The following is a 10,735-nucleotide window of genomic DNA, read 5'->3' on the forward strand; positions in this document are numbered from 1 at the left end:
ATCCCACACAACCACAAGTAGAAGGAAGGTGGCGCTGTAGTCCCCCAAGGGAGCGGTAGATGGTGCTGCACGGCAGGGGGGAAAAAAAACAAAAACCCAAAAAGAACCAAAAGAACCAAAGAAACAAAAGGAACAAAAAGAACCATAAAGAACCAAAGGAACAAGTGGGAAACTGTGTGTTAGTCACAGCAGTAAAACAACAAACGCTGAAAGTCAATAAAGGGATCAGGAGTAAGATGGAGATAAAAAACAAACTGTGAAATCACAGTCTGGCTATGACCCCCAGGCTACGTTTAAACAGAAAGAATATTTATTTTTGGTCAAATTTGATTTAATCAAATGTTTTGGATTAATCGCAGCAATATAATGCAATTCATCACGAGACACTAATTTAATTGTTTGAAAGCCCTAAAAAAATAAAATAAAAAAAATTCCCACAGGGCTTGTTATAAACAAATAAATAAACACTTTCATGCAGGGTGATATTCCCAGTCCCAAAATACCATGTTCAATGAAAATTCCACGGGCTCACGGGGGGTTTACGGTCCATAATGAACGAAATTGTCAGTTCTAGCTCTTTAGCTCTGAACAGCTATCGCACAACCTCTACGATATTTTTGGGTGTGCCTAGGTTTGACGATAATCACAAAGAAATCAATAAAAAATAAAAGTTAATTTTCTTCCTATTGAAATTTTTATAAATTCCAAGTTCAATAACGCTCATACTATGGGTCATTGTGGTGTGGGGATGGTGTGGTTTGAGCAGCCACACCTGTCCTGGGTCTGGGGAACTGGGGCCCAGGATCAGTGTGGCTGAATACCTGTCGCTCGTTGATTGGTCTACGAGGCAGCAGGTAAAACCGCCATCCCCACACACACTCATTAGAGATAGATAGATAGATAGATAGATAGATAGACAGACAGATAGATAGATAGATAGATAGATAGATAGATAGATAGATAGATAGATAGTGTGGTGTGGGGATGGTGTGGTTTGAGCAGCCACACCTGTCCTTGGTCTGGGGAATTGGGGCCCAGGATCAGTGTGGCTGAATACCTGTTGCTCGTTGATTGGTCTACGAGGCAGCAGGTAAAACCTCCGGGATCTGGAGGTCTGCTCTCATGGCCTATCAGCATCCAGTGTTCGGTGTGGGCGGGCCTCGCTGGTTTTTATCCAAGGGCGTGTCAGTAGCAATGTGACGAGTGTGTGTGTGTGTGTGTGTGTGTTTGTTTGTTGGTGTGTGTGTGTGTGTGTACGTGTGTGTGTGTGTGTGTGTGTGTGTGTGTGAGGGTGAGTGTGTATGTGTGTGTGTGAGGCACCGAGCCGGGTGAGAAGTCACAGCAGCGGCCGGCGCCGCAGCACTTTTAACGTTGATTCGATTCTTGTAAATTCGGTGATAAAATGGAAAATGATTTGCACCGGGAATCTTCCCCACCTCTCCCGGTCAGACACACCGCGCTGGTTCACACTCATTAGAATGTTGGGACGCTTCTCACTGATCCTCCATGTCGATGGGGCAAACGTTTAAGCCTAAAACAAAGAAAAGCTCTCTGTCCATTACCTTCTTCGTTCAGCGGACAATCCAGGTTTGGGGGATCCCTGTTTGTCTATCTCGCCCAAATTCAGACCACAAGGTCGATGCCAACGGAATCCCTGTGTTTTCAGTACAGAGACAGCATGGTTCTGAACGCTAACGGGGTTAGCTCAATGCATGGCTGCAGAGGGGATCAGCTAGCCTAGCTCCACACTGAGTAGCTGTTTGATACAACACTTTATGACTCTGAACAAGTTGCTTTTGAAGGGCTGCTTCTAAATATCCTTAAGTTTATATGTTTTGAAAGTAATATTATGTACTGAGTATGGAATGCTGGAAATAAGATAAATGAATACGATAAATAATAACGCTTTAATAAAGAAGATACAGTAAGGAAAGGAGTGTCGAACTACATGTGCACTATATTTACAGATCAATTTTAATAAAAATACAAAAATTTATGAAAATAAAGTTCAAAAGGAAAAACCATTACCAAGTATGTATATATACGTATACATATACATATACATATACATTAAAAAAAATAAATATATATATATATATATATATAAATAATATATAGCTGAGTGGTTCAGGTGCTCAGGGCTCACCAGGTTGTCAGCGTCATGGCTCAATTAGTGTTAACTGCCTGTGAAGAACAGCGGCTTCCAGGGCTGTTTTTAACAACATCACGCTTTAATCAGCTGAGGACGACTTAGAGCTGAGCCGTGTGGACATCCCCGACACAGTTACACCTTTAAACAGCCCAAATCAGAAATTGGATTGATAACATGAGATTAATTACCTGGAAAAAAGGTTAAAGGAAAGATTCCGCATCCTTATTCACTTCTCAAGGCCTTAGACGCGGTGGCAGCGCGGCGTGAGTTTCAAGGTCCCGCCGGCAGCGGATCCAGATGCACGTGTTGCCAAAGATGTCTGCAGCTGTGGGACATTAAAAACAACCTCCCAGCGAGTTGAACCGCCGGAGCTTCCGAAGGAAACTTCGGGCGGAAGGTGTTTTTTACGACATTGTTTTGGTTGAGCTTTCAGTCCTGTCGTCACCCCAAGCTTTGTGAGCTTCCTCAGAGCTTCTCTCGGGCTGCGGCTTCTAAATTCCCTTTTCCTGATACGCAGCGTACATGCAGGTTCTCCAGGTCGATCTCCGGCGACAACAAGGAGAAAAACAACACAGACAATTTTACGGCAAGTTTTGTGTTTTTTCCAACCACATTGTTTCAATATAGTTTATTATGGTTACATATGGTTTATTATAGTTTATTATGCTTTATTATGGTTTAATATGGTTAATTATGGTTTATTATGGTTTCACATGGTTTCATATGGTTTCATATGGTTTATTATGGTTTATTATGGTAGTATTTACTATTTTCTCGTTGTCTCCCCCTCTGCTGCACGAAGCCTCCGATCCATCCTTCCAATCCTCGTGCGTGGAACACGGCGCTTGTTTGTTCTGAAGTTCCGACACTCGTCGTAGACGTGTATAATAAATATGTGTACGTTGCTCCTTTCAACAATCCCCCTAAAAGGACTGACCTAGTTCAGAGATTGTGTCAATCCGCCTCTCGCTGTCATGCTCTTAGGCGCCAGGTAATCCACTTCTGAGTCTGTGGTCGTGGTCCAGAGACAAAAGTTACCGCTCATCAGCGTGAAATCCACGCTGCTCCGGTCGGTGGGTTCTGGAAAAACACAGAGCAGAACCAGCGAACGGAGCAGGGCTGTGATCCCGAGAGAAGTTCCCACTTCAGAGCTCCATTTCACGGAAGCAAAGCGGTAGTTGAATGCACTTTTGTTTTGGTTGGAAACGTGGGGAGGTACTCGTGTCTCTCAGTGATATAGACAGTTTTGTCTGTTATAAGTTAGTCCACGCAGGCACCTCGGGACTTTGTGGCCGTTCAGCCAGAAAGCCTGTTCCGATCCGCTGCACATTGGGGTCCAGGACCAGTTGGACCAGCATGGCTGCTTCATGGATATAAGATGAAATGCATTACGTTCACCGCAGGGATGAGAGCTTCTCGCAGGGTCACAATCCCACTCTGTTTGGTGGTTCCGCTCTGTATTCCCAAATTAACGGGATAGGCGCGTCGTCAATTCGTAAAAAAGGGGCAATTTTTCTTCTCAAGTGAGTGCATTACTCTTCATACAGAGGGAACCAAATGACAGTTTTCAAGTCAGTGTTGTCAGGTACCTGGCGTTTATATCAAAACACAGGCCCCCTCGAAGCCAAGCGTCGGGCCGGCATTTGTGGAAAATGCTAGAAAAAAAAAAAAAAATGGGTTATTGGGGTTTAGCGAAGGCTTTCCTCGGCAGTAATCACCCCCGACACTAATTTGCACTAATACCCCCTGACAAGATGCTCCCCCTGGTACAGTTCACTGGTAATCCCCTCTCGCTGGCGAACTTCAGCCAGTATCCTCCTGGGACTGATCCTGCTTCACACACTGCACAGGACCAGGACTGGGACCGGGACCTGGGACCGGGACCAGGACCAGGACCAGGACCAGGACCAGGACCAGGATGGTCTCTTTATGGTGTCTTTGTCTCTAATTGAACGGAGTTGTTCCAGAGAAAATATCCAGTGGATGCTGCTGCATTCTGACTGTTTGCTGAAGAGGAAAGAAAGGTGAGTCAAGATACACATAATTTACTTCATGTTTGTATAATGTGTTATATATTATAATGTGTTACAATGTAATATAATGTATTATAATGTGTTACAATGTAGTATAATGTATTATGATGTGTTAAAATGTGTTAAAATGTGTTGAAATGTGGTAAATGTTTCATTTACTACCCATCGTGTTCTATTCAATTAAGTGCTTAAAAATGAAATGCCGAAAAGAAAACCTCCCTGTCTACTCTATCAAACAAGTCCAAAAAATGTATGTGTTAATGAGTGAAGGTATCAGGGGCATAGGAGTTAATCTCCGGTATAAGGAGTACAGTAAATGTTAACAGGATTAAGGAGAATCCCCAGTGAGCGCCGCTGCTCAGGATCAGTTTCAGGCCCCGCCCACAGACACGTTTCTATTGATCTGAGATAGGAATCCAACTAATCGATGGGCAATACACCCATGTGCAGACCGGTTCACACAGTCTACTCAACCTGAGGGATATGGACAGTGTATCAAGGGATTTTCCATATAAAACGCATCAAATCAAAAACACGAAGGAAGCATTAGGAAAATATATTTTAAAAAGCCAAAAAGAGAATTTGAATTTTCCTTATTTATTAAAAAAATATTCTCCAGAGGTAGGTTTACCCTTAGAACCTTTCACAAGTCTAAGTTATTCCATTCTATTCTGTTCTGTTCTATTGTGTTCTAGAACCACTCAGAACATACCTTCCGAGGCGGAGGTTCTCACCATCCTTTTCACCCCTGACCTTGTGTTCCAGCCCAACATCCAGCCATGGATATTGGCGGTCTGGAGACCGTGGTGGCGAACTCGGCCTACGTGTCGGCCCGCGGCAGCATCGACGGAGCCGCGGCCGCCTCCATGCGCGACAAGAAGATGCGCGCGAAGCTGAACCTCCCGCACATCAGGGACTGTGAGCAGATGAAGGCAAGCGTGGATGCCACCTTCGACAGCATGTGCATCAAACAGCCCATCGGCAAGCGGCTGTTCCAGCAGTATCTGGACAGCGAAGCGGCGCACAAGGACGCCGCACAGCTGTGGAAGGACTTGGAAGACTACAACACTTCCCAGGAGAAGGACAGAGCGCAGAAGGCTCAGAGAATAGTCAACAAGTACTACGAGTCGGCGTCCAAGAACTTCTGCAAAGCCCTGGAGGAGAAGACGGTCGCCCGAGTCAAGGAGGACCACAAAAACACCCGCGGAGACCTGTTCAAAGAGAGCGAGAAGCAGCTGCTGAAGCACCTGGAGGCCAAGGCCCTGGCCGGCTTCAAAAGCAGCATGTACTTCCTGCGTTTCATTCAGTTCAAGTGGTTGGAGAGCCAGCCCGTCAACGAGGAATGGTTCATGGATTTCCGAGTGCTCGGCAAAGGCGGTTTTGGAGAGGTTCACGCTTGCCAGGCGAAGGCCACGGGGAAGATGTACGCCAACAAGAAGCTGGACAAGAAGAGGCTGAAAAAACGCAAGGGCTACGAGGTAGAGTGTCCCTCACCCGCGGGAAGACAGAGCCAGTGATCTGAGAATCAAAGAGGGCGGCGATGTTTTCAAACCTCATAAGTTCACTTCCAACCTTAACCCTTCACAAACCGATGTGAAGAAAGAAAAGGTCTTTGGGAAAGATTACCTGTGGATGCAAAGATTTACTTGAACCCAAAGAGGCTTGTGGCTCCGACACAGCTCACAAAGCAGCTCTGAGCCGGACATAGAGTAAAAAGCTTCCAGCTTGTCCAAGCATTAGCCACTAAATGTGATTAACCTGTTGCTTCAATTTTGCGCAAAGCGGAAGAACACAAACACAGTAACACTCTCAAACATCTCTACATCCCTCCACAGTCATAAAGTACAAAGCTATGGCTAGATGGAATTTAGGGCTATGCCCCAGCACGAGTTGAAGAATTAATAGGCTGATTCCAGGCATGATAACACATCCTATTTTCATTAGGTAAAAGGGCAGATGTCCCAAATTCGTACAGATAAATGAAAATATTAAACTTTCATGATATATTGACTCCTCCACCACAATCAACACTTTACTTTTGTCAGTTTGATATATATTTTTTTTTGCTGGAGGAAATTCAGCTTCTCCGTTTCTGGTTCATGTTTAGGGAGCAATCGTGGAAAAGCGTATCCTGGCGAAAGTTCACAGTCGCTTCATCGTGTCGCTGGCTTACGCCTTCCAGACCAAGAACGACCTTTGTCTTGTCATGACCATCATGAATGGGGGAGACCTCAGGTACTACACCACGCACACACACACACACACACACATTGGGTATGTTTTAGGTACTTTCCCAAGTTAGAGACCACACCCCAACAGATCGAACAAGTTTAAATTGACGGAAGATAATATGCAAGAGGGTGGAACACCGGGAGCCTTGACCCGGGATGGGGAGAACAGACTTAAGGGCATCAGGCCTGAGCCGCGCCTTCAGATCCCCCCTGGTGGTTCCTGAGGGATGGAAAAAGGGAGAGAGGGAGCGAGAGAGAGAGAGAGAGAGAGAGAGAGAGAGAGAGAGAGAGAGAGAGAGAGAGATGTTGTGAATAACAAGTGGTGGGTTGCGAAAGCTAATATGACTGAATGGCGGGTGGCTCTGACGGCTGTACAGTATGCATGTAAAGTTGATTGGTAGTAGGTGTGGTTGGGGTGTGGTCTCTGCTCCCGAACCTCAGTTAATTCTGACCTCATATAAAATGACACTTCTTTTTGGTGGTCAGAGCGACAGTATGTGGTAAATGCCATGGGAGGACGCACTCAGTCGGCGGCTAATCAGCCTTAATGAGATCAAGCTCCAAGGAGCTACCACATCCCACATCCCCTCCTCACACGGTGGCCCGCCACCAGCTGCCCTCCCCGCTTATCCACAGCCTCTGTTTCCCTGATGTTCTCCAGGTTTCACATGTACAATGTGGATGAGAAGAATCCAGGTTTCAATGAGACCCGAGCCTGCTTCTACACGGCGCAGATCATCTGCGGCCTGGAGCATCTGCACCAGCACCGGATCATCTACAGAGACCTGAAGCCAGAGAACGTGCTGCTGGACGACGCAGGTGACCACGCGGCGGTGTGACAGCCAGCTCCAAATGATCGCTTCTAACGTTTAAAATCATTTCAAAGGTTAAACCGAAACAATGATACAAGCATGGCTGATGGCCTTAATTTTCCATGTTTCACAAATGTTTCAGGGAAGCATGCTCTGTTTATAGGACTAAAGTTGATCTTGAGTTCTGAGAAAAGAAAGACTGAATTCTGACATTAAGCCCAACATCATTGACAACAATTCTACATCTAAACGTTAGGAGTTTTGAAAGTCTTGCTGCTAGAATTCACAATTTCTGAGTTATGAGCGTTTGTTTGCAGGTAGGCGTCTCCCATACGCATTCATTGCAGAGGCCTAATCACTCCACTGTGGCTGATGCTTTTTGTCTTTACGTCGCTGTGACTTTCTACATTTCTACCCAAACTGGACACTCACAGACACTCAGGTCGTAAAGATCCGGGCTGTTCCATTTCTAACCACGTCCTCCTCGTTTCTCCAGGAATTGTCTATTTAATTTTCGTCTTGATTAATCTCTGGACTCAAAGACCTCCCGTCTCTCCACTCAGGACATGTCCGCCTCTCAGATTTGGGTCTTGCTGTGGAGCTTCCACCGGGAAAAGACACAACAAATGGATATGCTGGAACTCCAGGTAAAGGCTGTTTACTACTGGTAGTTATAGCCTAAATGTGTACTCGTTGGCCTCGGGAAAGTGAAAGACATTCATTTGAGGTATATTTTTATTGACATGAATGGAAATGCATCTTGATAGAAGCTTTCATGTGCATGCAGGTTTCATGGCCCCAGAGCTGATCCAGAAGAAGCAGTATGACTACACGGTGGACTACTTCACGCTGGGCGTCACCCTGTTCGAGATGATCGAAGCCAAAGGACCCTTCAGAACTCGGGGAGAGAAGGTTTCGACCATCTTCAGAATTAACTCATTCCATTTTATTCCACTCCATCATCGTCTGGTGACGGCTGTGGCCTTTACCAAATGTTTCCCTGCGTCCAGGTTGAGAACGAGGAGGTGGTTCGCAGGATCCTGAAAGACCCAGTTTCGTATTCGAGCAAATTCAGCACCAATTGCAAGGCGATCTGTGAGGGTCTGTTGGAGAAGGACCCAGCCAAACGCCTCGGGATCAAGAACAATGAATGCACTGAACTGAAGAACCAGGCATTCTTCAAAGATCTCAACTGGGGCCGTCTGGAAGCCGGTGGGTAATTCACAGCCATAGGCAAATTGGGCAAAAACTGAACTGCGAGACAATGAAATTTGGCCCAAGGCGGTCCTATATGGATTTGGCACATTTAGGTATCCAGAGGATGGAATGTTTCATATGGTTAAAACATTTGAACCTTGTTTAATTATGAAAACTAGTGTAGTGCCCGTTCAAAACATCCTGCTGGGAATGGGCTGCACTGTGGGGTGGGGGAATCTATACCAAAAGTATCAAAACCACCGACACTACGTCTAGTTTTGAAGATCGATTCTAGCATCAACAGGATCGGTACCAAAAAAGTGATCTGTTTCTCTCAGTGTATTTGCTCACTTGCTCCTGCTTGGTGCCCGTCACTGTTTGGTGAACTGGAGATCCTCTCCACACACAGGTTACGTCAACGCCCACGAGCAACACCGCAGAAAAGCGATCAGTGAAAGCGATCCGCTGCATGTCCCCTTTCACCATTTCTCCAACCAAAACCAATAATAACAGTTTGTTTTGGTTGATTCTTCCCAGGTATTATTTGGTATCAAATCTAAACCAAATTCTGCGGTATCGCCCACCCCTACTGCACCACTACGTCTGCTAACCTTGATCATCTGGCTCCAATGGCACCTGTCAAGGGGTGAGATATATTAGGCAGCAAGGGAACAGTCAGTTGTTGAAGTTGATGTGTTGGAAGCAGCGTAAGGATCTGAGCCACTTTGACAAAGACCAAATTGTGATGCTGGACGACTGTGTGAGAGCTTCTCCAAAACGCCAGGTTTTGTGGGCTGTTCCCGCTATGCAGTGGTTACTACCTACCAAAAGTGCTCCAAGGAATGACAACCGGTGAACCGTCGACAGGGTCATGGACGCCCAAGGCTCATTGATGAGTGTGGGGAGTGAAGTCAAGCCCTTCCCACAGAAGAGCTACTGTAGCACAAATGGGTGAATGGTGCTATGATAGGAAGGTGTCAGAACACACAGTGCATCACAGCTTGCTGTGTATGGGAGCGCTTACAGTGTCCATGCTGACCCCTGTCCACCACCCAAAGCACCTACAATGGACACGTGAGCGTCACAAGTGCACGATGGTGCAATGGAAGAAGGTGGCCTGGTCTGATGAATCACGTTTTCTTCTACATCATGCGGATGGGCGGGGTTAGGGTCCGATCCGATGGAGCATCTGTGGGATGTGCCGGAACAACAAGCCCGATCCACGGGGGCCCCACCTCCCAACTTCCAGGACTTAAAGGATCTGCTGCTGACGTCTTGGTGCCAGATGCCACAGGACACCTTCAGAGTCCGGTGGAGTCCATGCCTCCACGGGTCACAGCTGTTTTGGCGACACAAGGGGACCTACACAATATTAGTGGTTGTTAGTGGTGCTTGTAATGTTGTGGCTGATCGGTGTATATGTATATAGAGTATATACATACATATACATATGCCACAGACCCCATTTGATTAGATTTAGTCTCAATCATTTAAACTAAATAACCCTTTCGCTGAGGACCCCCTGGAACTTCTGCTGGCAAAATATTTCTTGGGGCTGCTGCGTGGACATGTAGCTCATAGTGTTTTGTGGAGAAACAGGAACATTTCCTGAGAACAGCACAAGGTTCAGCTCAGCGTGAATAAAACAGTACAATAAATGAACTGGACTCCAACAGTGCTTTCAGGAGGTTTGATCCGTGCTCTTTTCTCGCAGGCATGCTGCCGCCTCCCTTCGTCCCCGATCCAAGGATGGTCTACGCTAAGGACATCGACGACGTGGGCGCCTTCAGCACCATGAAGGGCGTGGTCCTGGACGGCAAGGACACAGAGTTCTACTTGGACTTTGCCTCCGGTAACATCCCCATCCCCTGGCAGGAGGAGATGATCGAGACCGGCGTGTTCGGGGAGCTGAACCTCTGGGCGGAGGGCGGGAAGCTGCCCAACGACCTGGACCCCAACTACGTGGAGGCCAAGGGCGGAGGCTGCATCCTGCTGTGAGTCCAGAGAGAAGGATGGAGGTTGAGGTTCTGGGGCCTCGCAGCGTTTACAAGCTGGGAAGTTGACGAGATGTCAACTGAGTTATATATGTTGAGATATCCCTGTCTGTCTGTCTGTCTGTCTGTAGATCTATAGATCTATCTACAGTATCTATCATCCGTTATATTTTAATTTTAGTAAAATCTGTATAATAAAATTTATTTTTGTATAGAAAATGTTGATGTCGAAATAACTGCAAATACAACTCTCTATATTATATATAATATATATATTTACATATTTACCAAGAACTGTAGTTTTGAGAATATTATA

At 46.1% G+C, this 10,735-nt stretch overlaps 1 protein-coding gene across 1 annotated transcript; it reads left to right on the forward strand.

Annotated features, from left to right (window-relative positions):
• Positions 1–4,964: 4,964 nt before the first annotated feature.
• On the forward strand, positions 4,965–10,423 carry grk1b (G protein-coupled receptor kinase 1 b; the record flags this gene model as incomplete). Its single annotated transcript, XM_080014292.1, has 7 exons — positions 4,965–5,663; positions 6,293–6,420; positions 7,078–7,235; positions 7,792–7,875; positions 8,016–8,140; positions 8,239–8,440; positions 10,140–10,423. The coding sequence occupies 7 exons, from the start codon at positions 4,965–4,967 to the stop codon at positions 10,421–10,423; spliced, it is 1,680 nt and encodes a 559-aa protein (XP_079870418.1).
• Positions 10,424–10,735: the final 312 nt, after the last annotated feature.

The sequence above is a fragment of the Zeus faber genome, assembly GCF_960531495.2.
Source record: "Zeus faber genome assembly, chromosome: 14".
Classification (NCBI taxonomy): domain Eukaryota; kingdom Metazoa; phylum Chordata; class Actinopteri; order Zeiformes; family Zeidae; genus Zeus; species Zeus faber.